Below are 19,050 nucleotides of genomic sequence, written 5' to 3'. Positions count from 1 at the left end.
GTAGCGGGCACCTGTAGTCCCAGCTACTTGGGAGGCTGAGGCAGGAGAATGGCGTTAACCCGGGAGGCGGAGCTTGCAGTCAGCCGAGATCCCGCCACTGCACTCCACCCTGGGTGACAGAGCGAGACTCCCTCTCAGAAAAAAAAAAAAAAGTCACATATAAAGGGTCAGGAATCAGAATGGCTTAAATCTTTCAACAGTAACACTGTAAAGAAAACATGGAGCAATACCTTCAAAATTCTAAACACAAATTATTTCCAACTCAGAATTCTATATGTAGGCAAACTATCAATCGTATCTGAGGCTAGAATACAGGTATTCAAGGTCTCAAAAAAATTTACCTTCCATATGCTTTTTCTTAAGAAGCTACTGAAGGTTGTCCTCTATAGAAAGACTAAACTAAGAAAAAGGAAAAGTATCAGATACAGAAAGCAAAAAGATTCAACTTGGAAGAAAAGAATAAAAGAGAATCTCCTGGATGAAAATGTAGTGAGAACCCAGTGAAGAAAAGCAACTAACCAGTCCAGAGTGTGGGCCCTCACCACCAAGGTGTCTGTTACTATATCTCTTTTTTAACCTAAGGTAACAATGGATCTACATTATCTGTATTGTTTTGACCACGTAATGATACAATACTTCCTCTGCCTTTCATGCCCTGCTGCTTGGACAGACTGAGAACATTCACTTCACCCACAGAAGTGTTCTACTCTGACATATTCCTGAAAGTTTGAGGAGACGAGTTTAGGTGCAGAACACATTTAAGTATCTGTAGATACTTCTGCTAGATGCCTAGCATTTAGCCATAGACTTCCCAAATACGGTAAATTCATCCTCTTTCCCAGGACTCACGCATGCATGACCTTCCCCACTGACTTCCCTAGAAGGGTCTTTTGTAAACTTTTAGCAAAACTGAAGCCAGACCCTAACCCAGAGTATTCAGACTATATTTCCTGGCAGTGTTGATTCTTCCTTATTGCCAGGTTTCTGTTTGTTAATCAGTCTTTCCAAACTAAATTATATATTGCTTGGGGTTAGATAAAAGTGGCCTAATTATTTAGGGAAGCAAGGGAATGATATACACAAGCCTCAAAAGCAGGCACCTCAACAGCAGGGGAAGGCATCATGGGATTGAGAAGCAGCACACAAGAGGCTTTTAGGATCCCACTGACATTCTATGTCCTGGTCTCAGAGGTGGGTACCACGTATTTGGTTTATCTTTTTTATGTGGTACATTTAAGTTTTAGATATGCCTCTGAATGTATAACACAGTTCACAATAAAAAAGAAAAAATTAAATTTCCAAGTTCTCCAAAGGAATAAAATAGTGGAGTCATTTTGAACCCAGGCAGTTTGGCTATGAGCTTTGGCATTTGCTATTTAATAAACTAACAAATTTTAGGTAGAACTCATTTAAGTCAGGGTACTACATTTTATTGATGTCTTACATACCATGTGATCATGGCAAGTTAATGAACATTTCAATGTCTCCATTGTCTAACATGAACAATGGAAAGACAAATGCTTGTCTTCTCTTCTACCCACAACCAAATGAAGTTTGTGAGCAAGTGGCATTTAAGAAAAGACATTGCTTTCTCTACACCTAATTCCATTTACACTTTTCTTCCTGTTTGAAGAACAGGTTTGGAGAAAAGGTTAACCCCATATGTCTGTTGAGATCAATTTCAGCTTTTGGTAAGGCAATGGTAGCCTTTGGTAAGGCGATGTAAAATACCTTCAACTGGAAATCCCATAGTCCCCTCAAAGGATCCCATAAATTGTGAATGATCTCCTAATGTTTCCTGTCCCCCATCTACCTTTACCTGTACTCTCCCCTTTGAATATCTGTCAATCTTAACTTCATCATGTAAACCTTTCAATGGCTCGAAGCCATGTGACTCAAGGTCCAAATATCCTAATTTAGAATGAGACTACTCATAAAGACCTCTGGGCTACCATTTTGGCTTTATTTCTTGTAATTATTTCATAGTTTCTTAAGCTACTACCAATCTACTTACACTTCCCCAGAACCACTGTTCTCTCAAGCCTCAATGCCTCGGCCTGAAAAACCCTTCCCTTCCCCTCTACAAACTCAATATGCATCTCAGCAATTTCTCTGCAGCTCCTGCCCTGATTCATCCCTTCCCCAACCTTGGCAGAAGACAGAGTACCTTCTATAAACATTCATAGTTACGAAGACTAGTTTTTGGAGTAGAAGAAAGAAATCACCTGTAGTCACACAAGTGCTCTGAATTAGGCACATATTCTTATGAAAAATGCCAAGTTACCACAACCTAAAATTTTTCTTTATCTACAATAAGAAAAATTAACCAACAGTATACAGTTTTAGGACTTACATGTTGAAATGTGTTTCTGGAAGGAATCCGCTTAAACTTATTTTTACTATGTCAAGAATAAAGACGGATTTGCAACTGTGCAAACACTGGAGGCTCCTGGGTAGTGTCCCCTTTGTTAAACATATTTAAACATTTTATCTAACTTTAAAGTGGAAAGTTAAAAAAATGACCAATCTGTGGCTAGTTTTAAATCCAGGAATCAATTAAAAATTTTAGATGCTAACAAATAGGGAAAGCACCAAAAAGGATTTAAGTCAGGGGAGACGCAAAGCACCTAGCTTGGTGTGGTTAAGGTAATCCATTAAGGTAATAATCCATTAAGGTAATATTGGAAAAGGTAATCCATTTTCCAATATTTTCAATGTATCTATTCAAATAAAAATATAAATAATCTGAAAGCACAGATAAATTCAGTTATAGTATACATAATCCAATCACTAAAAACAAAACAAAGACACCAAGATTCTCAGAGCTTCTAGCTGGGCTTCTTCCACTACAATAGTATCAAAACTCTTCTCTTAAAGATACTCAATAATGGCCAGGCCGGTGGTTCATGCCTGTAATCCCAGCACTTTGGGAGGCCAAGGCTGGGGGTTCACTTGAGCCCAGGAATTTAACACCACCCTGGGCAACATAGCGAGACCTCATCCCCATTTTGAAAAAAAAAAAAAGCTCAGTAACTTTTCCAAATACCAAACTGAACACCCTCTTTTTATAGTACTATCTCCCCTACATCTCTGTAGCTTGCGACACTGACTACAAACTCCTTTGACTCCTTCCAGTAACTATCCAAGATCTTATCCTTACATTTCTCTCTCATCTCTGCAACAAGGTTTAAAAAAAAACATATTTCACATGTGATAGTGTATAGATAAATATCCCTCAAATGCAATATCTTACAAATTGACAAGAAAAATTGTATGACCTAGTAGAAAACTGGCAAAAAATTTAAATAGGTATTTCACAGAAGAAGAAATCCAAATGGCCGATAAGTATGCTCTAACCCTGCTTAATAGTTAGGAAGATGCAAATTGAAAATTATACTTTAAGATGTCATTTGTCATCCATCAGCTAGGCCAAAGTTAAAAAGCATTGTAATGTCTAATACTTGTAAGTTTGCAGGAAGTGGGTACTCTCATACATTGCTGGTAGAAGTGTGAATTGCTAATCTAAGTATGAGCTAATACAACTTTTTCTGGAAAGTAGTATGATAGTAGCTATTAAAGAATACATACACTCTTGAAAACTGACGTCTCTTTTTTACATTCTAGCCATTGAGGGGGGATAAACTAATGTATATATAATATATAGATATACACACACACGTGCATGCATGTGCACAAACACACATATATATATGGACACAACATTTAACGTACCACTTTGTTTTCGTAGTGGCAAAAATTAGAAGGAATCTGAGTCCATTAATAAAGGAGTGATTGAAAATTTATGGTATAGCCCTACCATGGAATCCCCTGCAGATATAAACACTTAGATTTATATCAGTAGACCAAGAGATGTTCATGCAGTATTGTTAAGTGAAAAATAAAGATGAGTAGTATGTAAAGCATGATATATTACTTCTGTTTAAACAAAACAAAACAAAACTTCAAACACCTCTTACAGGTCTCTGCTTCTATACAGAGAAAAGCATGGAAGGATACACTCCAGGCTCTTAATTTTGGCTTCCACGATAAGGGTTTTTATAGGGAGAGGGAAAGTACTTCATGAACTCCATTAAATTATAGTCATAATTTTATAATATGCATCTTTTGCAGGGAAAGATGAGCCATAGCTTCCAACAAATTCTCAAAGGGATCAATGAATCAAAAAAGATTAGGGCGGCAGGTGCAGTGGCTCACACCTGCAATACCAGCACCTTGGGAGGCAGAGGTGGGAAGATCACCTGAGGCCAGGAGTTCAAGACCAGCCTGGGCAACATGGTGAGACTCCATCTCCACAAAAAAAAATTTTTAATTAGCTGGGCGTGGTGGTGCACACCTGTAGTCTTGGCTAAATGGGAGCCTGAAGCAGGAGGATTACTTGAGCTCAGGATTTGGAGGCTGCAATGAACCATGTTTGTACCACTGCACTGCAGCCTGGGTGACAGAGCAAGACTCTGTCTCAAAAAAAAAAAAAAAAAAAAAAAGAAAGAAAATTATGAATCACTGTGCTACATTGCTTCTCTCAACAGAACAGCCTGGGCAACATAGTGAGATCCCGTCTCTACAAAAAAATTTTAAAAATCAGCCAGGCATGGTGGCATGAGCCCATAGTCCCAGCTGCTCAGGAGGCTAAGATGGCAGGATTGCTTGAGCCCGGGAGGTAAAGGCTGCAGTAGGCTGATTACCCACTGCACTCTGGCCTTGGGGACAGAGCGAGACCCTCTCTCAAAAAAAGAAACTCATCCTTGTGTTAACTACCAGTAACTGATTCAACAAGGATTACCAATGACTGCTAAAACCAAGGAGGGAAAAGTAATGGAAAAACAGGGTAGACACAGTCTCAAATTATCACCCCATAGTCTTCTTAGTAATTACAAAGTGGACGAGGTGCCTCTGCAAGACAGATGTGCGAATCACCATCTTAACCAAGTGATCAAACTTTGGTGGTGGCATCATTATTGCACACCTGCCTTTATATCTGTTGATGTGACACAATGTAAGACGTGCCCATCACCTATGAAGTATTCTTGCTAAAAATGCTTAATCTGAGTCTCATCATGGGAAAAAAAAAACAGAAAAATACAAAATGTGGACGAGACATTCCAGCCTGGGCTCTTAAAAAACGAAACAAAAAAAAAACCAGTGTTCTTAAAAAACAAACAAAAAAGCTACGGAAATTGTTCTGAATTAAGATAATAAAGAGATGTAGCAATCAAATCCAATGCATTAATTTAATTGACTCCTCAGTCAAAAAGTGAAACATCTATAAAGGAAACTTGTTAAAGTGGGAAAATCTGAACATGGACTACATATATCAGATGGTGGTACAGTATTGTTAATTTTTTAAGAGTGATACTGATGTTGTGATTTTAGAGATGATGACTTAAGAGAAATATGCTGAAAGATCCAGTGTCATTATGCCTACAACTTCAAGTGGTTCAGCCAAAAAGAAAAAAACGTGTGTGTGTGTGTGTGTGTGTGTGTGTGTGTGTGTGTGTGTGTGTGTGTGTGTGTGTGTGTGTGTGTGTGTGTGTGTGTGTGTGTGTGTGTGTACTTTCTGTGTAGAGAAAGAGGGTATGAGAGAAAGTAGACATGGCAAAATATTAACAACTGGCAAATCTACACAAAGGGTATTACGGAGGACGGGCACTGTGGCTCATACCTGTAAACCCAGCACTTTGGGAGGCCGAGGCAGGTGAATCACCTGAGGTCAGGAGTTCGAGACCAGCCTGGCCAACATGGTGAAACCCCATCTCTACTAAAAATACAAAACTTAGCTGGGCGTGGTGGTGGGCACCGGTAGTCCCAGCTACTCAGGAGGCTGAGGCAGAAGAATCACCTGAACCCAGGAGGCGGACGTCGCAGTGAGCCGGGATCACACCACTGCATTGCAGCCTGGGTGACAGAGCAAAACTCCGTCTCAAAAAAATAAATCAAATAAAAAAGGGTGGTATGAGAGTATTCCCTTTTACTATTCTTTCAGCTTTTCTTTATGTTTATCTATTTTCAAAATAACAAAATTGGAAGGGCAAGGTCATTAACATTCTCTGAGTACACAGAAGGGGAGAATGATACTTAACTGAATAAAAGTCACCTTGCAATTAAACGCTCAAAGAATAAGCTGAACATACATATGCAAATTTGTCTATAACTCCAACTTGCCATTTTGAAACAGGACTTTCTTCCTGGAAACAGGATCTTTACCAAACCTGTGTGCATTTCTCAGAAAAGATGATACAAAGCTGCCTAAATTTAATTCAGCCACTTAAAAGGAAAAATTCAACAGGCTAAGGTTATTTCAGGTAAACTGAATGTACACTGAAAGATAAGAATATTTGTATTTTTCCTCATGCAATAAGTCAAAAGGACAGGAGAAATCAGTCCATGTTCAGGCAAGGAACATTTAAGTTGATCATCTTACCTCCTGAAGCCTAGCAGTAGGCTACTTCTTATAGACTGCAGCGAGATAGGCAATGTATTTGATTTCACTGCAAAAGAAAATGACCATCATTAAATCTCAGACCAAACAAATTTAAAAACCCTGTATTATCAAATTGAAAACATATTTATATCAATACCTTTTAGTTTTCATTTTGGAAACTGTATTTAAAAAATAAAAATGTTTTCATACAAAATTAGACAATGCAGTAATATATATATATCTGCAATATAAGCTACCCTTTTAATGTATTTTTAATTTTCATGAATATATACAACTAATTAATTTGTAAATATCCTTTCCTATAAATGGCAATTACTAACATACCAGTAGACTCAGAGTCAGCCTGGTACACACATTGAGGCTGTATGTTGTTAGACATGGTGGCACCATGAGAGAGAGACTATAATACCCTACAGGACTTTTGTTCTTTAAAGACAGCACGTGAGAGGAAAAATTCTTTTCTCAGAGAGGTGTTGGGTTCTGCTGAACCATTCATACTTTCTCATTTCATTTTCCACTATGATCAATGACCTGCACTCACACAAGAGTAACCACCTAAAGTAATAATAAAATAGGTCATACGTCTGTTATGTAATTGACTTATATTGATCTTTCACTTTGCTGAGTATTTGTTTACTATACTACTAATTTTGACATTTAACAGTCTACAACCTTGTATGTTTCAATGCTGACATTATAAGCCTGATTTGCCATCATGTAAGAATCACACCTTACACTGACTCTTCACGTAACTCTTGCCAAACTAGCAAGGGATGAGACCACAGTAGGCATTCCCTGAATTTATTTTTCCCTGCAATTGTATTAAAATGGGACCATGTTATAAGTAATAGAGTTAATCTTTTCACTATAAATGTAATGTGGCTACTGAATAATACAAAAAGGATGGGATTAGAGAGGAATTCATAGTAGAAGCAAATTCTGAAGACAATAAATACAGTTTAAGTGAAAGTCAAGTTAACTGGTTTCATTCAAGAAAAATCCCATGGGAAAAGTGTTCATCTCCCCAAAAATAACAAATTAACCCACACACATAAGGAGAATTGTTTTAGATCAGCTGCTATATTCCTTGAACAAGAAGCCTAAGTTTCTCAGTGCTTTTATAGCATTTGAAAATCTAAAAGTCATTTTTAAAATGACTTGCACTGAGTCACTCAAGGAATTTTAAAGGGAACACCACCACATGCCTCTCAGCAGCTTTTAATTTTATGTGATCAAATTAATTTTCCATGCCTACAAACACAAGTGGGAAAATGTTCTCTACTAACTCCAAAACTTAATCAAGATAATCCATTTACTGTTCTCTACTACCTGACATTTCCTGTGATGTAGTAACCAGTACTGCATTCCTAAGAGCTGCCTAAAGCACATACCAGCAATTATAGAACGAACCGCTCTTCAAAGACTTGTAAATCAAAGCTGGAGGGGAAGGCACTGACAGGAAAAGCTCAAATACTTGGCAAACTTCTTGGCATTTTTCTTTTTCAAATCTAATAAACAACCTCTTGAAAATTCATTTTTATACTATTCAAAATAGTATGCTACAGAATATTGTCAAGTTTTTATTCATTAAAAAGATGACCAGAAACATCTCAGCTGGAAGGCTGCTGACAAAAAGCATCTAGTTTCCTTAGCAACAAACAAGCCTGAAAAATCAAGAGGCTGACAACGAAGTGGAATGGATGATATGATAAAAGGAAAAGACAGCTCTCATGGATCCACCTCGTGAGCCCAGATTCCTCTGCTAATGCTTCTCTGTTTTCTTCTTGTCAGATTGGAAAATCTATATAGTATACAGAGTGGAAGGCAAAATCAATACACTCAGATAGCAGCCAGCAATAATACTCAATATTTGACTCAAATAACTACAACAGTCACCATTTTTCATACTGGACACTTTGCCTTCCCCTTACAATATTACAACAAATATTTTAAGTGACATGCACAAGTAATACATACCAATAACCTGGTTTATATAAAGCTTCCACCTATACAGTCTGAATATAACATTAATGAGAGCTTAACTGTTAACATTTTAGGGAGCTAAAATTTAATGTATGTCTGTGTTTTGTTTGTAAATGACATATTTTTCAGAAGATCTGAAAAACTGTCAAGCAACACCATGGACGTGTTAAAAAATAAGGTCTCTTAGGAATGTCGTATTTATTAGTTAAAAATAAAATATAGGTCAGGCGCAGTGGCTCACACCTGTAATCCCAGCACTTTGGGAGGCTGAGACAGGCAGATCACTTGTGGTCAGGAGTGGTGAAACTCTGTCTCTACTAAAAATACAAAAAATTAGCTGGGCATAGTGGCATGTGCCTATAATCCCAGCTACTCAGGAGGCTGAGGCAGGAGAATCGCTTGAACCCAGGAGGCAGAGGATGTAGTGAGCCAAGTTTGCACCACTGCATTCCAGCCTAGGTGACAGAGTGAGACTGTGTCTCAAAAATAAATAAAATAAAATAAAATAAAGTGCAGTATGGTGAAAAGAACAAAGCTAAAGTCTGAACATCTTACTTCTGGTTCAAATCACTAACCTTGGGCAAATCATTTAACTTCTCTATGCCTTTAGTCATCTATCAATGGAGATAACTGTATTAACATGTGATAAGCATTATAAAGCACCCTAGCATTTAAAAATGTTTAGTAAATATTTGCTGTGTCTTTGTTAATGAAGACTAGAAGTCTTTATAATAGATGTTAGTTTAAAAAATACTTCAGAAACAATATCGCATTTGATTTTCACAACTCCCCCAAGTTAGGTAGTACTATCCCCGTTTAGTAAAAGTGAAGCAGAGAGGTTAGAAGACTTCTAAATCACATAATCGGTGGCCAAATTATAAAGAATATCCACGTCTTCAGGGTCTCCAGTCCAACCTTCAGTCTAACACCATATTACATATAATATTCAATGTCCTTGTAACATTAAAATTACTTACAAATTATCCACAAGTTCAACTCATAAACCGTTTTATCAGTCTGGCTTTAACAAAACATATAAACCTTCCTTGCTTTCATTGCGTGAACTACCCTGCATGCCCTCAATAGTAACTGAAATAAACATCTATCAAGTTTACCGCTAATGTTGTATACTTACAAAATGATAATATAAAGTCTAAGTTCCCATTTGCTGCTTCAATTCTCAATCCAGCTTGGGAAAATGTATCACTATCAGACAGACATCCATTTTCCTGGAGATAAAGCATATATCAATGAGAATACATCTCAGCTAACAATATTTTGATATACCAAAGTTGCTGTTTTCCTGATTCTTTGAATCACCATATTTTCTGATTTTCTAGAAAAATACATAAGCTCAGTAATTGAATTTTAGCAAAAATTTAAAGATGACATTTCAGCATTCTAAGTTAAATGCCTGTCTTCAAATACAGATGGTCTGATGCCTTTAGAGGGCCTTACTTCCAGGATGAGTTTACTACTGAGGACACTAGAACAATTCTCCCATTCAAGACAAAACAAAAATTCAATGCATTAATCTAAAATTTTTTGGGGCATACAGTTCGGCCAGGATCTAATTTAATTTAATTTAACTCAGAGAGGCTCATCACTTGTTCCAACATCATTTGTTTAACAATTTAAATATATGAGTCAAAATTTAGCTCAAATACACTTATTGAATCATTTTATTATAGTATACTTAAAAACCACCTAATCAGCAATAAGCAATGATAAAAAATAAATTATGGCATACCCATACAATGAAACAGCATACAAGCATAAAATATATTTTGTGGAATTAAATACTGATATGAAAAGGTGTCAAATGAAAAAAAGTTCGTCATGAAACAAACATGAGAGAAGTGTAATTTTTCTTCAGGTCTCTAGTAGGCCAGAAACAGAGACTTTTAGGGGGAGTTTGAAAGTAATGAAGCCAAAAAGAAGTAAGTTTTTCAAAGAAAAATAAGAATGTTCTTTCTTTTTATTAAACTATAGCCTCTGTCAAGTTAGGTGGATAATAGGAACAGTATTAAGAGTTGCTCGATAATATGAACAGTATACTTTTTTGCTAAAAGAGATTTCTCCAGCCTATTATACATCTGAAAGAATATACATGCTAAGCAATGACTATCTCAAGAAACTATGAAGAGATTGTACAGCCCTACCACTTACTTGTGTTCTCTAATTTATCAACAAACATTTATTATGTAATTTCTGAAAACTAATTTAAAAATGTACTTTTTAATGCCCAGCTGAAGGCAAAAGGCATTATCGGGTCGGGTGCAGTGGCTCACACCTGCAATGCCAGCATTTTGCGAGGCCTAGGCAGGCTGATCACCTAAGATTAGGAGTTTGAGACCAGCCTGGCCAACATGGTGAAATCCCATCTCTACTAAAAATACAAAAATCAGCTGGGCGTGGTGGTGGGCACCTGTAATCCCAGCTACTTGGGAGGCTGAGGCAGAAGAATTGCTTGAACCAGTAGGCAGAGGAGGTTGCAGTGAGGCCAGATCGCACCACTGCACTCTAGCCTGGGCGACAGAGCGAGACTCTGCCTCAAAAAAAAAAAAAAAAAAAAAAGAAAAGAAAAAAAGCAGATCAATACTGTGAGTTCTATTAAGCACTTAACAGAGTAGTTGTTTTCAAGCCCAAAACACTCAATACTACTGAAATTCCAGCAATGAAGGCAACATAGTTGAGAGGACAATGAATGTAACCAAATTTGGGATAAGTTTCCAAATTAGATCTGCTGTTCCCTAAGATAAGTCACTAGTGAGAAAGCCAAAGCAGTAACCACGAAGACACTGATCTGGGGGCTATATTTCTGCAAAGAAAGAAAATATCTGAAAAAGTAAGAATATGTGGGAAAGTTACTTAAAAAAATTTTTTTTAACAGTAAAATATGTATAGTACAGGCTCAACATACTCCACTAAGAACTTAGGGAAAGAGTGAAGACACTGAAGATATAAACCCTAACACTTCAGAAGACTGTAATTATGTAATTATTTTAATGAAAGAAACATTCTAACATTATTAGAAAAATCAAGGTATTATATGAATGACTGTGTAGGAAACATCTTTTAAACAACATGTTCCTTATTAAATATTAGGTGCTCTGCCATCTTGTTCCTAACTGCACAGCACTTTTTGTTTTGTTTTTGTAACTCGTATATTCAGCGCTAAGCATTCTGTTTTGAAAGTGGAAAACGCAACCTTTGCTAAACCAATGCACTGTCCCAATCAACATCTTCATGTGCCTCTTCATCAATAGCTTGCCTACTCTGCTAAGGACCAGAAGTAGAAAACTTCTGGTAGAAAAACAAAGGTTTGAAGTTTAAAAAAAAAAAAAAAAAGAGAGAGAGAGAAAGACTAGTATATACACTATTAGTGCATTTATGAAAATTTATGGGAAGTGAAAAATAATATTCAAAAAGTGAAAACTGAAGCAGAGCACAGTGACATGTGCCTATAATCCCAGCTACTCAGGAGGCTAAGACAGGAGGATTGCTTAAGCCCAGAGTTCAAGACCAGCCTGGATAACACACTGAAACCTCTGTTTAATAAAATAAAATAAAACCTAATTTATAAATGAAAATTGCAGGTGCATTTCAGGGCTGGATTAGGAGTTAATATTGTTTTAATTTTTCCCGATATTGGCATATTGTCTTTTTAATACACAAGAAAAAAGCTGCTTTGTCTTTTTGAGTTTTGAAAGTTTAACCACTATAAATGTTATACCAACTAATATTTTTACAAAGCTTTAGAAAATTGTATACAGGGCTGGGCGCGGTGGCTCATGCCTGTAATCCCAACACTTTGAGAGGCTGAGGCAGGTGGATCACCTGAGGTCGGGAGTTCGAGTCCAGACTGACCAACATGGAGAAACCCTGTCTCTACTAAAAATACAAAATTAGCTAGGCATGGTGGCGCATGCCTGTAATCCCAGCTACTCAGGAGGCTGAGGGAGGAGAATTGCTTGAACCCAAGAGGCAAAGGTTGCGGTGAGCCAAGATTGTGCTATTGCACTCCTGCCGGGGCAACGAGAGGGAAACTCCATCTCAAAAAAAAAAAAGAAAATTGTATACAGATTTGACCATTTTGAGTCCTCAGTTCAATGACTTTTTTGTGTGTGACCACTAAACATTAAGGAGGAAAGACATCCTCTTCAATTATTAAATTAAAACCACACTTATACTCACCTGCAAAATGGCACGTGCCGAGTTTACACTATCAAAGCATGGAATCACATAATCTACGTATGTTTCCTGATCAGGATGTACTCCCAATTCTTGCATTCCTTTGAGGATTTCAATTATACCTACCAAATAAAATGTAGAAGCACAGAGATAAAGAACTTAGAATAAAGTATGAAAAGATCAGTAAGTTCAGTTCAATTATTTTCTGAATCATAGTATAAGAAAATTGCTGAGCAATTCGTTTTGTCTAAAAGGCAGAAAAGCAACAGAACTGTGAGATATAATGATAAAAAAATTAATTCCTCCTTTCTTTATCCCCCTCTGTGAAACAGTGAATTTCAAGAAAGTATCCTTGAAATTATAAGTATAAAGAAACTTGAAACAATTAAGCAATGTGCCCAACATTTCTGGCACCCCAAACAGTGATTATAATACAACATTGCTATTATAGAGCAATGATGGACTTGTACACAAAAAACTTGACCAGAATAAATGCTGCAAAGAGAAATGACTGATTTCAAAATATGTTTTCAATTAAGCACTTATGTAAAAAGTTCCCTAATTGTTACTAATTTCTGATTTCATATTTTACAATGTAAGAATGAAAAATTTTAGAGAACAATTTATTCTAATGAATTATTGTTTAATTGTATTTAAAACTAATTTAAAAATCAAATAAATTGTTTCCTCTATCTCATTTCCCATTCATAAAAATCTCTTTTAATAACTTCTTAAAAATTAAGTCATTTCATGTTTTCAGAGCTACAGTGAGTTTCAAATAGATCCAGTTAATTCTAGACAACTGTCAGATTACTCAAGTATCACCTAATTTGACAGAGGCTACAGTTTAATAAAAAGAAAGAACATTCTTATTTTTCCTTTTAAAAACTTACTTATCTTCGGCTTCATTACTTTCACATTATTAAAACTCCCCCTAAAAGTCCCTGTTTCTGGCCTACTAGAGACCTAAAGATAAATTACATTTCTTTCAAATTTGTTACATGATGAACTCGAGTACAAATAATTGACAGTGAATTCCTACTGAGTACAGAAAAACACAAGCAAGTCTAACTACATTATAAATACCTGCACATTTCTTTTAGATAAAATTTAATTATGTAAAAAAAACTATAATTTTTTTAAAATTTAAGTTATGAATCAGAATATTTTAACTTTAAACAGTTCATCATATACAAAATTACCTAATACTGGCCTAAAAACAGACAAATAGACCAATGCAACAGAACAAAGAATCTAAAAATAAACCCACACACATATAATCAACTAACTTTGACAAAGGTACCAATAAATGTTACTGGAGCTGCAGGCAGTGGTACACACCTATAGTTTCAGCTATTCAGGAGGCCGATGCAGGAGGACTGCTTGAGCCCAGGAGTTCAAGTCCAGCCTGGGCAACATAGCAAGACCTTGTCTTTTTTTGAGACTGAATATTGCTCGGTCGCCCAAGCTGGAGTGCAGTGGTGTGATCTCGGCTCAGTACAACCTCCGCCTCCCGGGTTCAAGCAATTCTCCTGCCTCAGCCTCCTGGGTAGCTGGGATTAAAGGCGCACGTCACCACGCCCAGCTAGTTTTTGTATTTTTAGTAGAGATGGGGTTTCACCATGTTGGTCAGGCTGGTCTTGAACTCCTGACCTCGTGATCCTAGAGATGGGGTTTCACCATGTTGGTCAAGCTGGTCGTGAACTCCTGACCTCGTGATCTGCCCGCCTCAGCCTCCCAAAGTGTTGGGATTACAGGCATGAGCCACCACGCCCAGTCTGGACCCTTATCTTATACAATACACAAAAATCAACTCAAAATAGATTAAAGACTTAAACTTGAAACCATAAAACTCCTAGAAGAAAACACTGGTCTTGACAATGACTTTTTGGACTTGAGACCAAAGCACAGACAATAAAAACAAAAGAGAAGTGGAACCATGTCTAACTAAAAAGCTTCTGCATGGTAAAGGAAACAATAAAATGAAAAGGCGACCTATGGAATGGGAGAAAATATTTGCAAACCACGTTATCTGATAAGGGGCTAATATCTACAATATATAATAAGAACTCACACATTTCAATAGCAAAAAAACCCCAAATAATTCAATTAACAAATGGGCAAAGGATCTGAATACACATTTTTCCAAAGACATAAAAATGGCCAACAGGTTTATGAAAAGATGCTCAACATTACTAATCATCAGGGAAATGCAAATTTAAGCCACAATGAGATATCACCTTACACCTGTCAGAATGGCTACTATCAAAAGTCAAAAGCAATTAGACAGTGGTGAGGATGTAGAGAAAGGGAACCCTGGTCTACTGTTGGTGGGAGAGTATGGAGATTCCTGAAAAACTTAGAAGTAGAATTACCGACAATCCCACTTCTGAGCATATGTCCAAAGGAAATAAGATCACTATCTTGAAGAAACATTTGTTCATCCCAGCATTATTCACAGTACCCAAGATGTAGAAATATGCTGTCAACAGATAAAGAAAATGTGGCATATATACACATATAGAATGGAATATTATTCAGCCTTAAAAACAAAGAAAATACTGTCATTTACAACAACATGAATGAACTTGAAGCACATGCTAAGTGAAATAAGCCAGATACAGAAAGATAAATACTATATCATCTCACTTATATATGGAATCTATTAAAAAAAAAAAGTTGAACTCTGTTATGGGACTGCGGGGTGAGTGAAAAGGGATGATGGTCAATAGGTATAAATTTTCAGTTATACGGTAAATAAGTTCTGGACACAATGTACAGAATACTTGATATTTGCTGAGAGAGTTGATCTCAAGTGTTCTGGCCACAATATTTTTTTTTTTTTGAGACGGAGTTTCACTCTTGTGCAAGCTGGAGTGCAATGGTGCGATCTCAACTCACAGCAACCTCTACCTCCTGGGTTCAAGCGATTCTTCTGCCTCAGCCTCCTGAGTAGCTGGGACTACAGGCAAGTGCCACCACGCCCGGCCAATACAAAATTTTTAAAAACGTAACTAGCTATAAATAAATAAATAAATAAATAAATAAATAAATAAATAAAAGCCCAGCACGGTGGCTCACACCTGTAATCCCAGCACTTTGGGAGGCCAAGGCAGGTGGATCACCTCAAGTCAGGAGTTTGAGACCAGCCTGGCCAACATGGCAAAATCCCATCTCTACTAAAAATATAAAAATTTGCTGGGTGTGGTGGCACATACCTGTAATCCCAGCTACTAGAGAGGCTGAAGCAGGAGAACTGCTTGAACCCAGAGGGCAGAAGTGAGCTGACATCACACCACTGCACTCCAGCCTGGATGACAGAGCCTGCATAACTAGCTGAGGTGATGGATATGTTAGCTTGACTGTGGTAATGACTTCACAATGTGTACACATATCAAAATGTAGCCAGGTGAAGTGGCTCATGCTTGTAATCCCAGCACTTTGGGAAGCCAAGGTGGGAGGATTGCTTGAGCCCAGGAATTTGAGACCAGCCTAGGCAACACAGGGAGACTTGTTTCTACCAAAAAAAATTTTTTGAACTAGCCAGCCATGGTAATGTGTGCCTGTGGTCCCACTGAGGCTGAGGTGGGAAAATCTCGAGCCTGGGAGGTCAAGGCTGACAGAGTGAGACACTGTCTCCAAAAAGTCATGTTGTTTATCATATAGATAGATGATCGATTGATAGAAAGATAGACAGACAGATATAGATTTAGCTACACAATTATTAATCCTTCATACCTCAGTAAAGTTGGCTGGGAAGAGTAAATAAATAACCTACTATCTTCAAATCTTAGAGGTTTAAATGTATTTTTCAAGATGTAAAAATAATGTTTTTAATTAGCCAGGCACGGTGGCAGGCGCCTATAATCCCAGCTACTGGGGAGGCTGAGGCAGGGGTATTGCTTGAACCCAGGAGGCAAAGGTTACAGTGAGCCAGTATCACGCCACTACACTCCAGCCTGGGCAACAGAGCGAGACTCGGTCTCAAATAATAATAAGAATAAGAATAATAATAATAGTTTTTAAAAATCCCTAAACAAAGCATGTGCTTACTGAAATTTAAGAGAACATGCATATAGAGTTGGTCCATACTGTACACAGAGGCCTAACAATACTTGTAAGTGAAATTTAAACTATTCCTCTAATAATTCACTGGGTATCACTACTAACAACCTTAATAACTACCATAAAAGATGGGAAATCCCACTGTGCTCTTCTTTATATGAAAAGATTGCTAAGCACCTAACATGATGACATAGCTAAGTTGCTTCTGAATTCCTAGTAATAGATTTGTGTTAATCTTATGTCCTCAGTGTCCTTTCTGACCAGTAATAATTGTTTCCAGGACAATTATTATTTACTTAAAGTAAACGGCTAAGTTGCTGGTGAGATACTCTGGTGAAATGACAAAAAAAAAAAAAAAAAAAAAAAAAAAGGCTTTGGACTTTAAAGACCCAACTCTCCCCCTTGGTTCTGGTACTTAATAGCAATGTAAATCTAAGCAAGTCGTCTCATGTTTCTGAGCCATAATTTCGTGGCTTACACACTAGAAATGGAAATATACCAGGAACTGTGCTTCTAGACGCTTTTACACATATTGCTTTGCTAAATCTTTCTAACTACCATCCATGGACTATGCAAGGCAATATGTGTCAAAGCACTTAATGAATAATTTTCTGACCTATAAGAGTCTATGCCTATTGAATGGACGGAAGTTCCATGAACTGAAATATTATTCATAGGCATAGAAGAAATTCTTGTGGTCTAAATTCTTAGGGCAAGATTGCGGACAACAGAACTATAACATTCTGGAAAAAAAGAATTTCAATATTACCACTTGGCTTAGATCAGTATGTCAAACTCCAAGGTTTCAGTCAGGGTTTGGGTGTGCCTCTCTACATAAAGAAAGCTGAAATACCTTTAGAAGTCAACTAATCAAGTGAAATAAGCTAGACAGAGAAAGACAATACTGTCTCACTTATATTAGAATCAGAAACAGTCGAAAACTCACAGAAACAGAAAATAGGACAGGACTTGCCAGGGACTAGGGTGAGGGAGATATTGGTCAAAGGGCACGAACTTTCTGTTAATAAGATGGGTAAGTTCTAGGGTTCTAATGTACAGCATGGTGGATACTATTAGTAATACTGTACTGTTTACTTGAAATTGGTAAAAGAACAGATTTTAAGTGTCCTCACTACACTCATGCACACAGGCATACACACAAATGGTTAACTATGGGTGTTGTAGGTTTATGGTTGTTAATTAACTTGACTATGGTAATCAGGACACAATGTACCTGTATATAAAATCATTACATTGTACACCTTGAATATATATAGTTTGTGTCAATTTTTAAAAGTGGCGTAAAGAAAGTCAATGAATCTTCTAACAAAAGTATAAAGTAATTTCTCCAAGATCACAAGCATAACTTAACTAAGAAACCAAGTCTCAGGCCGGGCGCAGTGGCTCATGCCTGTAATCCCAGCACTTTGGGAGGCCAAGGCGGGTGGATCACAAGGTCAGGAGGTCGAGACCATTCTGGCTAACACGGTGAAACCCCGTCTCTACTAAAAATACAAAAAATTAGCCGGGCGTGTTGGTGGGCACCTAGAGTCCCAGCTACTTGGGAGGCTGAGGCAGGAGAATGGCGTGAACCCAGGAAGCAGAGCTTGCAGTGAGCCAAGATCGCCACTGCACTCCAGCCTGGGCGACAGAGCGAGACTCCATCTCAGAAAAAAAAAAGAAACCAAGTCTCTTAATTCCTGGCAGGTGCTTGTTACACTACAAAATATGCTAAAGCCTACATGTTTTTCCTGCAATCAGAAGGAACTGGGATCAAGTCCTTGTTCTGCCACCAAAAAGGATGATTTTCAGTGGCTCCTTGTTGCCAATATAGGAATGATGATAATAAAGCTCCCCATTTAACTCCCAGGGTGGTCACTAAAATTAAAGGAAAAAATATGTGCAGAATCCTAAAACTACTAAATAACTGTGTGTGTGGTGTTTTGTTTTTGATTTTTTTGTTTTTTGAAACAGCATCTCACTTTGTCACCCAGGCTAGACTGCAGTGGCAGCAATCAAGGCTTAATGAAGCCTCGACCTCCTAAGCTCTAGCAATCCTCCCACCCCAGCCTCCCAAGCAGCTAGGAGTACGCCACCTCCCTCGGCTAATTTTTCTATTTTTTTGTAGAGACAGGATTTTGCCAAGTTGCCAAGGCTAGTCTCAAAATCCTGGGCTCAACTAACCCCCTACTTCAGCCTCCCAAAGTGTTGGGATTACAGGTGTAAGCCGCCACACTCAGCCTAAATAAATGTTAATAGGAGCAATAATAACTTAATTTTTTTTCAGCTGTACCAAAATACTGTAATAATACATAATCCTGAAAAGTTTCTCGGATGATGTTTGAAAA

General features: G+C 37.4%; 1 protein-coding gene across 2 annotated transcripts in view; it reads right to left on the bottom strand.

Moving 5' to 3' along the window:
- Nucleotides 1–19,050, bottom strand: part of LRPPRC (leucine rich pentatricopeptide repeat containing) — a 110,165-nt gene that overhangs the window by 64,905 nt on the left and 26,210 nt on the right. For both annotated transcript variants that reach the window (XM_054474408.2, XM_054474407.2), the window contains 3 exons: nt 12,641–12,759; nt 9,579–9,672; nt 6,440–6,506 (listed from right to left, as the gene is read on the bottom strand). In XM_054474408.2, the coding sequence (XP_054330383.1) occupies nt 6,440–6,506; nt 9,579–9,672; nt 12,641–12,759 (280 nt within the window). The remainder of the gene's footprint in view (nt 1–6,439; nt 6,507–9,578; nt 9,673–12,640; nt 12,760–19,050) is intronic.

The sequence above is a fragment of the Pongo pygmaeus genome, chromosome 12, assembly GCF_028885625.2.
Source record: "Pongo pygmaeus isolate AG05252 chromosome 12, NHGRI_mPonPyg2-v2.0_pri, whole genome shotgun sequence".
NCBI classification, from domain to species: domain Eukaryota; kingdom Metazoa; phylum Chordata; class Mammalia; order Primates; family Hominidae; genus Pongo; species Pongo pygmaeus.
Note: the sequence above shows the minus strand (reverse complement) of the source record. Positions and strands in the feature narration are given on the sequence as shown.